At 41.0% G+C, this 18,409-nt stretch overlaps 2 protein-coding genes across 3 annotated transcripts; both read left to right on the top strand.

Annotated features, from left to right (window-relative positions):
* Positions 1–479: 479 nt before the first annotated feature.
* Positions 480–12,926, top strand: brd2b (bromodomain containing 2b). 2 transcript variants are annotated; one of them, XM_074683674.1, is made up of 12 exons: positions 480–618; positions 4,999–5,287; positions 5,416–5,553; positions 6,026–6,167; positions 6,265–6,428; positions 6,579–7,121; positions 7,362–7,490; positions 8,941–9,186; positions 9,283–9,536; positions 9,672–9,988; positions 11,131–11,256; positions 11,341–12,926. In XM_074683674.1, the coding sequence occupies exons 1-12, from the start codon at positions 533–535 to the stop codon at positions 11,469–11,471; spliced, it is 2,565 nt and encodes an 854-aa protein (XP_074539775.1). In that variant the 5' UTR covers positions 480–532; the 3' UTR covers positions 11,472–12,926. The 2 variants fall into 2 exon arrangements, with proteins under 2 accessions (XP_074539775.1, XP_074539774.1); XM_074683673.1 differs by having other exon boundaries at positions 11,128–11,256; positions 11,341–12,921.
* Positions 12,927–15,021: 2,095 nt separating this feature from the next.
* LOC141801296 (H-2 class II histocompatibility antigen, A-U alpha chain-like) lies at positions 15,022–16,377 on the top strand. The gene is made up of 4 exons (XM_074684290.1): positions 15,022–15,149; positions 15,243–15,500; positions 15,622–15,906; positions 16,039–16,377. Exons 1-4 carry the CDS (start codon positions 15,092–15,094, stop codon positions 16,164–16,166), a joined length of 729 nt encoding a protein of 242 aa, XP_074540391.1. The 5' UTR covers positions 15,022–15,091; the 3' UTR covers positions 16,167–16,377.
* The last annotated feature ends 2,032 nt before the right edge of the window (positions 16,378–18,409 follow it).

Here is an 18,409-nt window from a genome sequence, read left to right as displayed (position 1 = left end):
CAGTGCAATATCACCTGCTTAAGCCTACTTTACCAATTAGATTTTCTTGGTTCAAATGGCTCGTAAAACAAAATCCCTGACCACAGAATGCAAAAAAATAAAATAACCTGCTTCAGGCTTAAAAAAAGACACCCATCCCAAAATACAAGAGAATATCTCCATCTGCACTTTACATGCTGAGGATGAAAAAAGACGTCTTATAACAATCCCACGAAGAAAATAGTGAAATCCTAAAACGGAATTAATTTGAATTTGTGATTATATTAAACCAAATATCCAAAATGTGCTACTGCATCGTTTCGCGGAGCTAACTGCCACAGTATTCAAACAGGACAGAGAACAAGATGTACCGAGCGAAGTGTTGGGCGTATGCTTTATTTTGACAGACGTCTGACTCAACCAATAAGCGTTCAGAATTGCCCCGAACGTGACAGGAAATACGTGACACTGCCACGTGGTAGGTTTATATAGGGTCAAACGGAAGCGTTTAAGCGCCATTTCATTGCGGAGTTGATCAGTGTTCTATCGGTGGATGTACAGCGTCAATAGCGGTGGACAATTTGGATTGTATCCCGCCCTCAGCCCGATGGAAGCGGTAGTCAACCCGCCTCACGACAGGTAAGTTCCACCATCTTATTCTGGAGAAATCTGAACTGCGTCTATTGGAGACGTTAGCTACGTTTACTCCTCCCGCTAGCTTCACCATAACAACGCTAGCTTGTCAGCCAACGGTTGACTTAGGATGTTTTTAGCTAGCTTCTTCAGCGGGTAAGCTGACAATGACTTGCCGAATCTGTGCAAAAGTGCATCTGAATTTGCAGTTACGTTTTTACATGCAGCTCTTTGCTGGCACAAAGAAGGCGAATGACAGCTGCAGCCCCTGCAGCTGCTCCAACCGGCTGCTCCCCGCCGGTGGCTCAGCCTCTGTCAGCTGGTGTTTCGGTATAAAGAGAGACCACGGTAACTGGTGACTTGCAGTTACAAGCGTCTGTGGTTGCTGGAGTTACGTCCAGCTTATGATGTTGTTACATTTTTATAACCATTTAAGATGTTGATAATTGGTGTATTTTGACATGATATAAAGAAAAAGAAACAAAAAGGCAGTCTGAACTCTTTCCACATCCTACCAGCTGTCGTAACTACGACAACCACTGACGCATTCGGCTGAAGTCGCCAGATAAAAGGGTCACTCGTTGGACTGAAACACCGGGTCATTTATTGAACTGGCGCCCTGCTGACGTTAATCTGCTGTCGTGTAGCAATCGCATAAGATATCTACTTATAAAACCATGTCAAAGCTCACAGCATTGTGCTGTGAAAACACAGATGTGTCAATCAATGAACCGTAGATATTGACATGTATCTCAGCCTTAGTTACGTTTTTATGGGTTGCAGATTGTTTGAAATTACCTGGCGGGCTATTGTTACATTATTTGGTGTAGATTTATTAAATTATAACGTGATTTTTAAAGAAAATCACTACCCGTCATTCGTTTCTGTTATTCCTAGGCAGTGTTTACAAACAGTGAGGGCGGGGCGTCTGCACCACGCGATCACCAGCTGCTGGGAAGTAGATCCAGGAGTCTGACTTATCTGTTTGCTTTGTTTCACAATGAAAGGCTTTGCAATACTCCACTGGATCTACTGCCTGAGTTCTAACATTGAAAAATCATTAATATCAATACTTAACATAGTCAAATTACACATATATACAACAAAATAGGAGGTATGCAGCAGAGTTCTGGATGTATTGCAGTGTCTGGAGGACTTTGGTAAAGGATGCTATTTCAGTAGTCTAGATGGGATGTGATAAACACATGGATTAATGTTTCACCGGCAGAGAAAGGGAGAAATGGACAAAACTGGGCTGTTTCTGGGATGGGAGAAGGCTGTTTTCATGAGCTGAGTGACATGTTGTTGAAAGGAAAAGTTGCTGTCAGAAATAATACCAATGTTGAGGATGTGAAATGAGGGAGATAAGGTTGTGTTTTTGACTCTGAGACTGGAACTTTGGTTAAAAAAAAAAAAAAACTTGCTTTGCGTTCATGTTTTTATTACAATAAGACAGTTTGTTATTGTGGAGTGGGTTTTGAAGTGATGGAACTAGTGGTAATATAAATTTGGTGTGGTGTAGCATTGAAAACGGTTACCGTGTTGACAGATGATTTGTATAATGAACAGATAAATCTGTAAGTGACAAGAAGTTGTTTCTTAAAGGGGACGTATCATGCTGATCCCTAATTTAATACTTACATATAAAATAATAAATTTGAAAACAAGACCTTACACCCCCTGAATTTTCAAAAAATGAGATATTGTGTTTTTTCTGATATCCTAGAACAAGATTTGATGCCTCTAAAAATAGGTCATTGCCAGTTGGCCGCGAGATTTCGACCGTCGTGACGACACGAGGATCCTTTCTTTTTATTGGAGTAATCTGATAAAGCAGCTCCTCCTCTGTGATGTCAGTTAGTAACACAACCGCCACCGAGGGATACACCCACCAAGAGCCGACTGACTGAGTGCTGGATGCAGGGACTCTGCTCTGCTGAGCAGCTCGGCTTTACATGGTGAATTAGCAGTTGAAACACTGTAGTTTTAGCAGACGTGGTAATACTTGTGAGACTGTGATATTTGCATGCTTGTTCTGACATGCACTGTGAACCTGGACCACAATAATGCTGCGGTAATAACATAGTGACGATCTGACGGTAGAGGCGATCTTTAGACTACACTTTCAGCATGATGTACAAAACAGACAGAGAAAAGTGAAGGAGCAGGATGGAGCCCTGTTATAGAAATAGTTTATTGGTGAAGTCTGCCTATATTTCCAGGTATAAACTATACATGTTAGAGTACCGGTTTGACTCACCACACTGAAACGTCCTGAGATCATCTGTGTCAAGGTGGATTTTCTTCCTCATGAGCTGCAGAACCGTCCAGGTCTGACCCGGGGTCCAATACAAAAGGATGTATCCTACACTCTGCCATTTTATTAGTGCTATCAATGCCTTACGGTGAAGTTTTGGCAAACAGCAAACTCGCTCAGTCTGTCCCATTCAGTGTGGTGATTTTGTAAATACTGAAGAGGTCAGAAAAGCTCCAGCAACACTTGTAGTTTAGGAAACAACTTTATTAGACCAACGCCTTTCGGCTTGTGGCCTTCATCAGTGTTGCTGGAGCTTTTCTGACCTCTTCAAGATTCTTTCTCTCCAAGCACCTTGGAAGTTGGTGAAGTTGTGCCAGGATTTTTTGACCTTTAGATTTTGTAAATACTGCCATGCTGCAAAAACCGCCCCCTGGCTCTACCCCTTCCGCCCCTCTGATAGAACTGACCAATCTGAGCACAAAGGGCTGTGACGTTGCGAGGTTACTGGAGGTCATTCTGGAAACGGAGCGTTTCAACGAGATCTTCAGAATGGCCTAAAATGAGGATATTGAGAACGCTATCGTGGGGCAATGAAGGAACTAAATGACTTGTACTGAGGGCAGAAATGCTCTACAGGCATCCTAGTCTGGCATAGTGAAAAGGAGAAACAAGCATAATATGTCCCCTTTAAATTGTCTCACAATCCATGATGGATGAACTTAGCTCATAATATTCTGTTTTTGCAATAATTTGGCTTCATCTTGCTAGAAACTCATCATTTTCAAAATAAACATTTTCAGGAGATATAACAGCAGGTCAAGGCCATTCTCTGTATTCATTATAAATACAAAGAAAAGTACTGTAAATGTATGACAACGACCTATACAACCTGTTTTTTATTTTCCATTAGCATTTTACTACCAAGTAAGCATAAGTGTGATTAAAAAACAAACTATTTTTGTATGTGTGTTCCATAAATATCCTAACTTTACTTACTGACTAAAACATTTTAATTTCTTGCATTGTTGTAGAAAATGTTGGTATTAAGGTCAGCAATGAAAAAAGGGTCTAATCGGTAATTAAGATCCTGCATATTCCTAGTAAACATTCTCAAGTATGATTTCTCAGTAGAGAGGAATTATGCACAAAGTTGAACCCGAGTGGTGCTCAAATGTGTTTGACTGGAGGCTTGTTTGGTAACTCATTCATCAGCCAAAGGCTCACGTTTTTCCTCAGTGCTGAAACGGTTTAGCTGTTGTTTGGGTTGCCTAGACCCTGACTGATGTAGTAAATCAGCTCACAGGCTTTAACACAGTTTGTGTGTCAGCAGGGCAGGTGTGTGTGTGTGGGTTAAATCCTGGGGTTAGGTTTACTTCTTTCTAATCTGGTTCATGTGCTCTGCTTAGAGGAGAGGAAAGAGGGGAGGATAGGGTTAAGTGTGACATGAGGACCCTTCTGACTACATGGATTCAGAGACTCCCCAGGTCAGTGGGATGATGTTTATGAATCTTCTTATTTTCTGTGTGCTGCTGATTCCTCTTTGGGAATGTGTATTTTGCATTTAAACCTTTATTTCACTAGGACCAAGTCCAAGTTTAAGACCACAGGGCCACAGTCGATGGACTTAACAGAAAAACTTCAACGTGCAACTCTTGGAAAATGAAAGGAGAGAAATAAAAGCCTGTTGGAAGCTGTAACTTCTGATTTTAGGCCCAGAATCAGAGCTAAACTTTAGCGTTTTCCCCGATTCATAAAAAATGTTTTAAGTCAAAGTTACTGAAGTTATTTTTTAGATTTCCTGAGCTTGGTGTGATACTAAACCTCACATATTTTCAGGTTTTAATTCCCAGTCACACATAAGCCTGTGTGTGTTTTTGCACTTGGTAAAGACCCATTCCACGGTGGTTCCCATGATGGTGCTAAAAGTAGCAGCCTATTGATACCGCTCTGCTTCCCTGGATGTCGGGGAGCTGACTTTGAGGGCAGGGATTAGTTTACAGGGCTTTTTATGAATGGAGCATGAAAAAGCTTTTATTCTTAGAGCTTGCTGGTGTGTTTGTTTCTCATGGGTTTGTGTGAGTAGATAAATGATTGAATTACTGAGATTTTCCTCTCTGTTTTTCTTCTAGCTCTCTGGTCGGGTTGTCCAGTGGCGGGATGGACCAACACACCAGTTCGAGCAAACGCATTCGTAAGCCCTCGCTGTTGTATGAGGACTTCGAGAGCCCGTCTTTACCGCACACATTGCCCCAAGGGCCTCCTGTCCCGCCGCAGCCCCCGGTGAGAGACCCCAGCCGGCCGGGTCGTATGACCAACCAGCTGCAGTTCCTGCAGAGGACCCTGATGAAGTGTCTGTGGAGGCATAACTTTGCCTGGCCTTTCCACGAGCCTGTGGATGCTTACAGGCTCAACCTGCCGGTGGGTTCAGACGCTCTGCACCAACCAGACTTCAGCTTAATGCTCTTCCTTTTTAAAACCTGAAATGTTGAAAAATGCTTTTTGATCTGGAGTTCCTTTTCACTCTCTATGTCTTTCATTTTTTTTAGGATTATCATAAAATAATCAAACAACCTATGGACATGGGAACCATCAAAAAGCGTCTAGAAAACAACTTCTACCGCAGTGCCAGTGAGTGCATACAGGATTTTAACACAATGTTCACCAACTGCTACATTTACAACAAGGTAGGTTAAAAGAGGAAAAAAATACTTTGGTTTTAGATCTTTTTTTTTTTTTTTTTTTTTTTTTTTTTTTACCTTTTTATCTCCCTTTTACCACCAGAAAATGTCGATGTAACACTTTGTGACTCTGCTATTTGATGTAATAACAGAACGTGTGCTGACATGTGTATTCTGGTACATCTGCTGCAGGATAACTTTTGAAGCACAAGGGAAAATGAAAATGTCAGGTTGACAGAGAATATATGTATCTAACTGTTGTAGATCATTTTATGTAAAAAATATTGGAAATGATCAAATTTAGGCAGCAAGTTTTGTTTTATTTCCTGTTAAAGTTTTGTATGATGGGCGTACAGTCACAAGATAATAGTTTTGTAATGATATATTTTGAAAGTTAGAATTAAAAACCTTTCTGAATCCATTCTCTTTTTATTGCTTTGACTTCTTTTCACTGTTGTCATCTTTTTTACTCTGATAGCCGACAGACGACATCGTGCTGATGGCTCAGTCCTTGGAGAAGATCTTTCTCCAGAAGGTGGCCCAGATGCCCCAGGACGAAATTGAGCTGCCTCCTCCGGCTCCTCGAAACAAGAACAACAGAGGACGGGGTCGAAAAACTTGTGAGTTTCGGCCTTACTAACTTATTTTTTTGTTTTAGAAATGAATATCTATGCCTGTCCTCTCTGTGGTTAACATTAAATATACTTTCTGTTTCAGCGTCCAGGGCTCAGCAGGTGCCTGCAGTGTCCCAGTCAGCCTACTCCCCATCTTCCTCAGATACTGGGGAGTCCATGCTGGCAAACTCACCCCAGACTGTGCTGACCAAAAGCCTGCCACCAGCCAACATCATGGGGCTTCCTCCTACACAGCCAACAACCAAGGTAAGTGACAAGATTTGTAGAAAGGGCTCAGTGCCTTAATAACTTTTAAATTAAGATGTCTGAGATTAGCATAAAAAAACTGCTGATTAGTTTGTTTCATCTTTTGGTCTGAAAACACTTTTTTAACTCTGTCTTTTCAACTCTTCACAGAAAAAAGGCGTGAAGCGTAAGGCCGACACCACCACCCCCTCCAACATGGGCCTGACTGTGGGCATGGCAGGAGCCACGCACATGGTGGGCTTGGGAAAAGGAGGACACGGGGGCCATGCAGGCCATGCAGGGCACGGGGGCCATGGCGGCCATGTAGGTCAAGTCCATGACACCTCCATGCACACCATCACCTCCATGGGGGGAATGAGCTTAGACACCCCACCTGGGATGGGCCTGGTCCGGAGCCCTGGAGGTCCCGTTCTGCTCCAGCCTATGATGGCAGGAACCGGGCGCAGGGTGGGCAGCGGACGCCCCATTAAACCCCCCAAGAAGGACTTACCTGACTCAGTACAGCCTCTGCCGTCGAGGAAGGGCAAACTGAGTCCTCAGCTGAGGTACTGCAGCGTGCTGCTCAAAGAAATGCTGTCAAAGAAACACGCTGCGTACGCCTGGCCTTTTTACACACCTGTGGATGCAACTGCTCTAGGACTGCACGACTACCATGACATCATCAAGTGTCCCATGGACCTCAGCACCATCAAGGTGACTCCACATGCTGGAAACTTGTAAAAAGATAACTGAATTAGTTTGTTTCTGATAAAAAAGGTCTTTTTTGGTGTTAAGGATTCATCAAAGCTGGCATGCACTTTTTCATTTGGAACACTCTGAAGTCACTGAAGGAAGTGTTTAATGTTATAATCTGTTGAGTGTGTGATATTTTAAAAAACCCCTCAGTGTGTGCTTGTCTTGTGTTTTAATTTGTGTTTTCCTGCCTCTTCTCAGAGGAAGATGGACTGTCGTGAATACAGAGATGCACAGCAGTTTGCAAGCGACGTCAGACTAATGTTCTCCAACTGCTACAAGTACAACCCTCCTGATCATGATGTTGTTGGCATGGCACGCAAGCTGCAGGTGAGAAAAGCTGCATGTTTCTACTTTTCAAACCCTCAGACTCTAAAGGGGGCACATTACCTAAAATATGGTTTACTGACAGAAATATGTGTCACTGGAATTTCTACAGCTCTGCCTAATATGAAAAAGATTTGCCCACACTCTTCTTTGCTAGTCCCTCTTTTCTGAAAATCTCTCTTCAAGCAAGCTACATCTCCAGAACGGAATGCTATCGGTTTGTTTGTTGTAAAGTTACCATGGTAACAGAACATTTGGGTTGCAGGTTACTTCCTGAAGGGGTGGGGCAAACCTCGGCTCATTTGCATATTCTGTTCCAGAGGTAACAGCTCGCTGAGAATTGCAGTGAAATAGGCCTGGACCTAGGGATGGGAACCTTTCACATTTGAAACGATACAGTACCGATACCCGGTACCTGGCGATCGGTACCGGTACTCAACGGAACAAATTTTTGGTACTTTTTGGTGTTTACGTGGTAAAAAAATATCAATTTGTTTGATGATAAAATAGATATTTTTTTTTCAATATAACATATTTATTCTCCAACATATATCTCTGCAATGCTGTGTTCATGTTCAGCATGGAAAATTGCCTACTCTTCCTCTCCCTCCCTCACAGTCACAAGGATGCATTTAGGTACCTAAACATGGTACCTTTTGGTTTTATGTGAATCGGTACCTGGTACTTTTGACAGAATTTGGTTGGTACCTGTAAAAGTACCTTATTCGGTACCCATCCCTATCTGGACCACAGAAATATGTATATATTCCTAAATGCACATTTTTCTGTCCAATTGGGCCTCTCATCCACACGGACATGATTTCACCCACCCAATCAGAGATTTTTAAAAACGGATAAAAAAAGTGAAGAAATTGAAAAATGTCTGGTTGAGTGGATCTGTGTAGCTGCGTTAAACGGGGCTAGTGTTGACACATTGATGTCAAGGGGCTAGCAACAAATCACTGTAGCAACGGTTGCCAACAACAAGGACTATGCCCAATACTTACAGCACTATTTTGTTGCAATTTTTGCTCTCATTACAGCTCTATGAATGAATGTAAGGTTTTTCTATTTGTTTATTTTGCCGTCTCCTTACTCTGTTGACTACTTCTTCTTCCTGTATTTGACTGTGCATGCTCATAACGTTCTTCTATGGTTTTCACATTTTGCTAACCTGACACTTTTTGGCCAGGCATGACATTGCAGGCTGCAGAGACGATCGTTTCAGTTTTGCCCCTTCATGTGGACAGAGATTTTTTTTTTTAGGCTAGGGCAAAAATATCCAGTCAAAAAAATATCCATATACGTGTGGTCCAGGCCTCTGTGATTTTACTGTTTTTTTAGGGGAAAAAATGCCACATACATGATAAAGATTTTTTTTAAGTGTAATATTTCACCTTTTAACTGAAGAACAGCTGATACTTAGGTGTAATTCTGCCTTTGTGTGTGACAGGATGTGTTTGAGTTCCGCTTCGCTAAGATGCCAGATGAGCCACTCATGGACCACACGGCCATGTCAATGAGCGGCCATCCATCATCATCGTCCTCTTCTTCCTCCTCGTCTTCGTCTTCTTCTTCCTCCACCTCGGAAAGCGAGCCCAGCAGTGAGAGCGATGAGAGCGAAAGCAGCCCGAACTCGGATAGCGAGGAGGAGCGAGCGCATCGTTTGGCTGAACTACAGGACCAGGTGTGCACACAGGTGAGTCGGCCAGTACTTCTCATTAAATAAAACTGTTCAACACAAAAAAAGAGAAGAAACACGATTTTACTTTGGGTATGTCTTTCTTTTTAACAGCTCAGGGCTGTGCATGAGCAGCTGGCTGCCCTCTCCCAAGGTCCCATCGTCAAGCCCAAGAAGAAGAAAGAGAAGAAAGAGAAAAAGGAGAAGAAGAAGAAGAAAAAGCTGGAGAAGCGAAGTCGAGGGGTCAGGAGCAGAGCCGGCTCTGAGGAGTGGAAAATGCCCAGCAAGATCCTAAAGAGCAAGTCAGCCAGAGGAGGGGGCTCCCAGCCCAAGAAGAACCAGGGCAAGAAGAGTAACAAGAACAGCAAGTGAGTCAAACAGTTTTCCAAAATGAGAATCTCTTCCTCATCAGGTTATTTTTACATCCTCATTTTTCTCCTTGAATCACTTATTTATGAGACCAGGCAGCGTTTGTCCTGACTCTAATCTTCTCGTTTCTGCAGGAACACGAAGAAGCCGTTCTACCCCCCTCTGACCCCCACACTGCTCCCACACTATGACTCTGAGGAAGAGGAGGAAATTGTGCCCATGTCATACGACGAGAAACGCCAGCTGAGCCTCGACATTAACAAGCTCCCCGGGGAGAAGCTGGGCCGCGTGGTTCACATCATTCAGTCCAGAGAGCCTTCGCTGAGGGACACCAACCCGGAGGAGATAGAGATCGACTTTGAGACGCTCAAACCATCGACACTGAAAGAGCTGGAGCGCTACGTCATGACGTGTCTGAGGAAGAAGCCCCGTAAGCCGTACGCTGACCAAGGTAAATGAAAACTCATATTTTGGTTTGCCAATGCATCTGTCCACTTGTGCTGGAAAAACAAAGCAACTGAAGTCAGTGTTCAACATAGGGATGGGTACCTTTCACATTTGAAACGATACGGTACCGATGCCTGGTACCTGACAATCAGTACCGGTACTCAACGGTACCAATTTTCTGGACTTTTTTGTGTTTATGTGGTAAAAAATATTAATTTGTTTAATAATAAAATATATACATTTTTTTCAATTTAACATATTTCTTCTTTAATATATAACCTTGCAATGCTGTGTTCATGTCCAGCATGTAAAATCGCCTACTCTTCCACTCCCTCACAGTCAAAAGGATGCATTTAGGTACCTTAACATGATACCTTTTGATTTCACATGAATCGATACCAAGTATTTTTGACCGAATTCGGTCGGTACCCATAAAAGTACCTAATTCGGTACCCATCCCTAGTCTAACATGCACAGCTGTTAATTTAGTACAGAAAAATAGAGGAGGGCAGTGTGTATCATCTGTGTTTGTGTAATAACTCTCACTGCCAGAGGGGGGAGACAAACGCCATTTTTATTTGAGCCATCATAGCACATAACACTTTAGTCCTACTTTAATGTTATACTCCCCTTCAGCAGACTGTCTGCTACAATTTGGTGTTGGTTGCAGGTTTTTACGATAATTAGTTACTTGACAGTGTTAAAAATTATGATGACCCAGTACATATTTCATATTCCAGATCTTAGTATACAGAATATTGCCAGGATCTGGATCGTTCTTTTACATCTGTCAGAAATTATGGTGACCTTGTCTTGTATTGTTTTGTAAAGCCATCCAACCATTTATGGTGGAGTTATATACACATATGGTGAAAACAGCCCTATCTCACAATGATTAAGAATCCTTTAAAAAGTCCTGGATCCACACGGTGATCCTGATCACCTCCAAAGTCTAATCACCCCTTTCTTATCCCCTTTTGAACATTTCCTGAAAATGTCATCAAGATCCGTTTGTTACTTCTTGAGTTATGTTGTTCACAGACAAACAGACAAACTCTCCCAAAAACCTGTAGTCCTTGGAGGAGGTAATAATAAACATTGCAAACAGAGAAGTTTTAATCAGTTAAATGTATTCATTTGCAGCAGGAAAGAAAGGCAGTGTGGGAAAGTCGAAGGAGGAGCTGACTCTGGAGAAGAGGAGGGAACTGGAGAGGAGGCTCCAGGATGTCAGCGGGCAACTCAACTCAGTCAAGAAACCTACAAAACCTAAAGGTGAGCTCCTTAGACAACATTTATCCTTGCTTTGTATTTCCTTGTATCTGACTTTCCCTCTATAACTTATCATCTTCTTTGCAGCGGAGAAGCCCAGCGCCGCAGAGACTCACACACAGCCTTCACGACTCAGCGGCAGCAGCTCGAGCTCCGATTCCTCCTCGTCCTCCTCCTCTTCATCGTCCTCGGACACCAGTGACTCAGACTCCGGTTGAAGTCCCTTCAGTGGCTCGGAGAAAAATTACTAATAACTCAGGGATTTGGGCTGGCCCAGGACACAAACCCCCTGAAACAGTAGTGGGCTGAGAAATAAGTTACCATGGCAGAAAAAAAAAAAACACTCCAAGAGGACTCATTAACTGATTGAATGTGAGACTGAGGGATGTGAAACATTGTCTCTGTGGATAATCTGAAACACTAAATGCCTTGGTTTCCCCTTTCCTTCCCTTTGTAAATACTTGTACAAATTTATGTTTCTTTTATAAAGAAGAATTTTATGGAGATCCCCCAAAGAGGGAAGTACTAAAAGAGGATGTTGAAAGATGGGCCTCGTTCCAAATCTGCTTTGGCTGGCCTTGACGCTGTGCCGTGAGGGAACGATGGAGTTTATTTATTTGTTTTCTTCAGCTCCATTTCCTCTGACGTTACTGGAATTTGAACCAGCAACCTTATGGCCACTGGCCTTGCTTTTCTAACATCTTAGCCTTTTGCTTCCCTTCATCCTAGATCCACCCCTTAGGCTCAGCCTTAAATGTTCAGATTGGTCATTCTGGTATCAGCAGCTGCACGCGTAGATTCACAGAAAAAGCTACAGTTTGAAGTAGTCATCTTTTTTTATTTACAGTCTTTGTTCTTGAAGTCAAATCTCATCAGGACATTTGGCTTCACGTTGTAGTCTGTTAACTTGTAGTTGTTTTTTATAAACAAAGCTGGTTCATGCAGTAGTTCAGACTAGAAGGTTACAAAGTTTGCAGTTAAAGATGTTCTCATTCAGTTTTCCAAATCTCGGAGGCACTTTGGTCAGTCTGAGGCAGACCCGTCTTACAAACTCCTTTATTTGAAGCTCTGTTTTCAGTATTTTAAAAACAGTTTTGTCTGTTCAGCTCTAATACTTTCCCATATTTCTCTGTATTTAAAAGAACTGTAAGAAAAATGAGCACCTGGAACACGACTGTGTTGAATGTTATCAGATAACAATGAAGGTTTCTAATTACCCCAATAACCCAAGCAGGTCCAACAATGCATTTCCTCTCTTTAAAGACATCTGTAGCACTTCAAAGCGAGCAAAGGTTTCCGAGAGAAATCTTTCAGCTGTTCGGCTCTTACTGAGAAAAACTGCTGACGAAAAAATGTCAAGTTCCCTGAAAGCAACGACAAACCTTCCTGTCGTTCATAGCTGAAGCTGTTGTTGAATGTTTGAAAGAATATATGCTTGTATATACTTCAACTATATTTGCTGTTGCACAGATTATTGTATTCCTGCTGTTCAGTCTTTGTTTTTTTTCAGTTGTCTGGTTTTCCTTTTCTTTATTTCCTTTTTCTTTTCTTTGTTTTTAACCCGGTTACTTCTCATTCCAGTTAACAGTCTTAGTTGTTGCCTGAAGAGCGCTCTCACGAGCATCGCTGCCTCTGGTCAAGCAGGTCGTTGCCTCTCAGAAGCAAACCTTTTCATTTGACAAGTGTGTTAATTAAAATATTCTCTTCTGTAGAAACACTCCTGAGTTGTGTCTGATTGTGGGGTTGTCAGTGTAGCTCCAGTGTCCGTCACTACTACAGAAATCTGTTCTATTGAGAAACAGGGCAGATCTTGGCAAAGTGTTTATTTGTGCTGCAAATAAATTCATGTTCTCCAGGGAAAATTCCACTGGGCTACATATACTGAGAAATAGCATCATTTAGAAAAAAGCATATTCTGGTAATCTTCTTTTAAATTTTGCTGTATAAACAGGCAGGTATATAAAAAAGTGTCACTAAGTCCTCACAGAGCATTTAGTTGGTGACTTTTCTTTCCAAATCTGTTTTTTCTTTCTTTTTTTTTTTGTGTTTCTTTTAAAAAGGTGCCAGATCAGAGTCAAAATTCACAAATGCAAAATTTCTGTGTGTGTAAATGCATCCACAAATGTGTAAAAAGATTTGCAAAAGTGTAAAATATTTACAAATGCGTGTGCAAATCCACAAATGCATACAGAAGTATCAGCAAATGTAAAACAAAAAAAAAACAAAAAAAGGTCTTTTGTAATTTGTTAAACCTCTCTTCTTTTAGTTAGCATTTTAGAGACTTTTTTTTATTCTTTATTTTTCAGTTCTGAAAGGCAGACAGAACAAAAACATAGAAAGGTAATAGAGTTACCTCTGTCATTCAGTCTTTCTTTTCTTATTTTATTTATTTAAATAAGTTAAAATAAATTTAAATAACATAATAAATAATAAATTTATCGGAACAAATTTATTTATTTATTTAATTTATTTTCTTGTTTTTTATTTTTAGGAACTAAGTGTAACATGGGAGAGACAAAGTGCAGAACCAACCAAGTATGCAGCATATAATAGTCTTGAGAGGGAGACAAGTATAACAAAACCACAGTCACACAAAAGCTAATTAAGGTTATATAGGGCCACAAATTCCTTACATTCTCATCTCCAAAAAATCTGTCTGGGTGGATTCGGCATATTTAACCCAGTTAGTCAACAGTTGAACAAAAACATCTTTTTGCAGACGTAAATAAAAAGTAACCCTTTCCATGGCATAAATATCATTTACAGTTTAATCCAGTACTGTATTGAGTGGGCTTCGTGAAGCAACCACTGTCTAGTAACAGCTTTTTAACAGGCAGAGGTCAATGTGCCAAAAATGTCTTTCTCTATATTTTTTATTTGGGAATCAACATTTCCTAAAAATCAAGTAGAAAACTGTAGAGGTGAAGGTGTGGCTGCCCAAGCCCCGCGCTCCCTCCAACATGTGGCACCCCCTCCTGTAAAGTGTGCTTTCTGCTTCAGGGTTACAAAATAGGGAAAACAGCACTTCCAACCCACAATTTTATTTATTTATTTATTTTTCAATCAGGGAAAGTCTGTAGCCAATCTAGGGTATGATAAGGTAGATTCTAGGGTTTGTTTTAATTGTTTTAATGTGATCATTGTTGCAGAATCTAAGCAGACAGAAATACTAACACCAACATGTACTTCACAGTGAAATCACATCTGACATCTGATTGGCTACAAACTTTCCCTTGTGAAAAAATACAAAAGTGGATCTTGGCATGTCAGGGGAGTCTCAAAAATCCGCATGCAAATGCAGCGAAGTTTACAGATGACAAGTGATTTTTTTTGTTTTTTTTTAACATTTTTGAATATTTCTGTTTGCATGTGTGAATTTGCCCACGCATTTGTAATGTTTTACACATTTGCAAATCTGTTTACACATTTGTGGATCAGTTCATGCATTTATGGACACAGAAATTTTGCATTTGTGAATTTTGACACGGATCCGGCTCCAAAAAAAAAAAAAATTACTCAATTTATTAAAAAATATTCAGCCAAAAAATCTGAATAATGTAAAATAAAAAAAAAGAATAAACAGATTTAGGAATATAAAGAAAACAAACCCAGAGATCTCAAACCTGTTTTTTTCTATGCTGTTATTATATTTTCCTCCACTAGATGGCAGCATGTTCTCACATTGGAAATGTCATTGATTCAGAGGCACTGGTTAGTTTGTGTTTACAGGAAGTTATCAAACACATGATCCATCAGTGTCAGATTAACATTTGGGAGGGAATAAACATCCAGACTGTGGAACCTGCTCAGTTTGTTATTTGGAGGAAATGAATTTAACATGACTGTGAAGCTGCTCCTGGTGCTGCTGGCTCTCTGTGCTGCACACTGCAGTCAAGGTAAGATTCTGTGACAAACATTGTAAATGGAGAAAACAATTGTAGAGTTTCATTTTTCTTAAAATGTTTTCATTCATTTCCTTAAACTCCTAGGGAAACATCTCCTCCGCTTTCTGACTTTCTGTCAGAGAAATGTGACCGGGGATGGACAGTATGATATTGAATTCGACGGAGATCAGCTCCTCTACACCAACCCTTTCACCCATCAGCCGGTGCAGCGTCTGCCAGAGTTTGCGCATGAGTGGATCCCTGATCCTGGACTCCCCCACGACTCATATGTGAGCCTAGGAACCTGCTATTACAACCTCCCACGTCTCGTAGTGGGAGAACATTACCCCCCAGAGATCATAGGTAAGATACGAAATACTGAGTTTTTATGTGCTGGGGAAGGTTCTGGGCTTGAGTCCTGAGTGAGGGTTGTAGAAAAGTCTGTGAAGCTCAGCCTCACTTGTTTTTCTCTGTCTATCTCCAGCAAGCCCCACCTCCCTGATCTACTCCAGAGAGGAGATAGAGATCGATGTCCCTAACACCCTCATCTGCTTCATCACCAACTTCCATCCTCCGACACTTGACATCACCTGGAAAAGAAACGGGCAGCCAGTGGACCAAAGCGATGTCAGCCAGACTCAGTACTACTCAAACCAGGACTTCAGCTTTCACATGGCGTCCTACCTGGAGTTCACACCCAAGGTTGATGACATCTACTCCTGCAGCGTGGGACACGTCAGCCTGTCAGAGCTGCTTGTCAAGTTCTTGGGTAGGTCTAATATGATGTGGTTTTTATAGAAATCACTAGTTAATGAAAAGATGTTCCTTTCATATGTAAAACAAACAATCTTGTGTCAGTGAAGCAGATACACTTCCTGTTTGTGTGTTTTGTTTCCCGCAGAGGTTAGAGGCACAGACCAGCAGCTTGTCGAAACATCGGTGTGTGCTTGTGGTGTGATCCTGGGGCTGATTGGAGTTGTCACAGGACTCTGGTACATTGTGAAAGCCAACAAGTCCTGCCAGGCCTAACAGGCGTCAGAGACAAACACCTGAATCTCGATGTCAGATGTGTTTCCTTTGTGTTTTTCCTTTGGGAGGCGAGGCGAGGCGCGGCGAGGCGGGGCGAGATTCTTTCCCCCATCTACTGATTTATTTTTCAGCGTCTTCTGTGTTGTATGCTTTCTGTGCCTGTATCATTTCCATTTGCACAAAAACTTTAAACCTAACTTTAAACCTATTCCTCCCCCTACCTACAGGTTTAAAAATGAAGTTTCCATTTCTTTTTCTATTTTCTATTTTTGTTTGTTTGTTGGAAAAGACATTTTTATCTTTATGTAATTAGGTATTTCTTATACAAAGTTAGACATAACAAGAATTTAGTGCATCTTCTTTTGTTTCTTTTTAAATATGGACCTTTGTATATATTCATTGTTGCCGTTTACATTTTAAATGTGTGTAAATCTTCATATAACATCCACATAGGTTACATCACTCATATAAATAAATGGCTATGTAGAAATGAACAAAGGGACTTTACATTTACATGGTGTCTCTTAGGAGGTTAAATGACTGATAGTGCGGTCAGACAACATCTGCTCTTAATCCTCTTATTCCAAATGAGATAAAATTTGTCTTTTTGAATTCTTAGAATTTAAAATCAACTTTTTCATTTTAAAGATTTTAAAGATTATTTCGAGCCATTTTTGAGTGATGGACTTTTGGCTCGCTGCCAAGAGAGTCTGCAATAACTTTTTATTCACCCCTCTCTTTTATGGAAACAATATTACCGAGATTAAGACCTTCAAATTCAGTAATATCTGAATGTGTTAAATAATTTTTCGAGTGTTTTGTGGATTTCCTCCCAATACAAATTCAGTTTGGGGTAGCCTCAGAAGACATGAAAATGATTTGCCACCCCTGAACTAGGGGTGCAGGATATATTGGTATCAATATCCGATACTTCCTCATTTGCTGCCAGCCATTTTCAGAGCATCTTGAACGATCTTTTAAGACCCAAATAATCTTGTTTTCTACAACTATGTAAACATCAAAACTACCCAAGGAGAGTGGACTCTCTTCTTTTATGTCTCTCTTCCTGTTTTGATCCAAAAAACAGACAAACATACTTTTGTAATTGCGTTCATCTCTGGTGCTCCATCCTTTGATCCTCTCCATGGTCGTCTTTTCTCACAATCATGCTGCTCTTTCTCTCTGAACTACTTTAACACATCATCTGTATGGAGATTGTTTTTTTTTTCTTTTACCAATACTGATATCAGTAAATATTGGTTATCGGCCATAACAGCAATATTGATATCAGATTTCAATATCTGCCAAAATGTCATATCTGTGCACCCCTACCCTGAATCACATTGTCTCAAACATGTTGGACTTGGGTTCTTATATTTTCTTGATATAGTGTCTTAAAGTTTATAACATTATTTTTCCAATGTTCTCTCCAATTTACCAAGTTTGTTAAGGAACATTGGAAAGTGCAAATTTCTTCTAGAAATGAAATTTCAAAGCACCATAATTATTCACTTTTATTCTGATCGTCTTGATTGTTTTTGTTGGTTGTTTAGAGCGTCCTCTTATAATTTGGACGTTGTTCATTACTGGCTAAAAAACTTCTCACAGGAGCTTCAATTTATTGTGTGGTTCATGGACTTCAGAAGAAATGTTTCAGCAAATGAAAAAATATCTGTTTCTCAGAGTTTTCTTCAAGCATCAACTTCCAGTCTTGTGAAATAAAGTCAATGCAAAGTGCTGAAAACTGCAGTTCCTAAAGTGTCCACTAGAAGCTGTGTCCAAACTCCACAAGCCATGTACACACCCATTCTAAAGCCACATTTCCATCAAGCATGCCGGTTCGTCTCATCTCAGTACAGTGCACATTTTGTGGCATTTCCGCTGACTTATCCCGGGACAGCTCCCCAAATAACTAAGATGAGCCGTCCCACTTTTTGGGACCCTTTCGTATGGATGCCAGACTGAACCGATCTGCTCACGGAAGGTGGAGCTACAACACTGCAGACCATTGATTGGTTAAAGGAATCGTCATTTACCCCGACAGCAGCTGTATTTCTCTTGGCAGCGCACAGACTTCTCTGGAACAAAGCTTGATTGTTCTTTGTATCAATGAGCTACATGCCAACCACAGAGAGGAAGAAATGCTGCATGGTGGAAACGTGGCTTAAAAGGCCTGTCTTTGCTGCTGTTGAATATTTCTGTAACACATTTGCTATGAAGATCTAAAGGTTATGAGTTCAGCA

The sequence above is a fragment of the Halichoeres trimaculatus genome, unplaced genomic scaffold (genome assembly GCF_033239565.1).
Source record: "Halichoeres trimaculatus isolate MK-OKI-2021-1 unplaced genomic scaffold, fHalTri1.1 fHalTri1_scaffold_12, whole genome shotgun sequence".
In the NCBI taxonomy this organism is placed as follows: domain Eukaryota; kingdom Metazoa; phylum Chordata; class Actinopteri; order Labriformes; family Labridae; genus Halichoeres; species Halichoeres trimaculatus.
This window is presented reverse-complemented; position numbering and strand designations above follow the sequence as displayed.

What these genes read in the sequence shown, in the direction of transcription:
- LOC141801296 (XM_074684290.1), top strand. Translation starts at nt 15,092, where the DNA reads ATGACTGTGAAGCTGCTCCTGGTGCTGCTGGCTCTCTGTGCTGCACAC. An exon ending in TGCTGCACACTGCAGTCAAG is followed by an intron (nt 15,150 to 15,242) that starts GTAAGATTCTGT and finishes TTAAACTCCTAG; the next exon opens with GGAAACATCTCCTCCGCTTT. An exon ending in TTACCCCCCAGAGATCATAG is followed by an intron (nt 15,501 to 15,621) that starts GTAAGATACGAA and finishes GTCTATCTCCAG; the next exon opens with CAAGCCCCACCTCCCTGATC.
- brd2b (XM_074683673.1), top strand. Translation starts at nt 533, where the DNA reads ATGTACAGCGTCAATAGCGGTGGACAATTTGGATTGTATCCCGCCCTC. An exon ending in CTACACAGCCAACAACCAAG is followed by an intron (nt 6,429 to 6,578) that starts GTAAGTGACAAG and finishes AACTCTTCACAG; the next exon opens with AAAAAAGGCGTGAAGCGTAA. An exon ending in GCATGGCACGCAAGCTGCAG is followed by an intron (nt 7,491 to 8,940) that starts GTGAGAAAAGCT and finishes TGTGTGTGACAG; the next exon opens with GATGTGTTTGAGTTCCGCTT.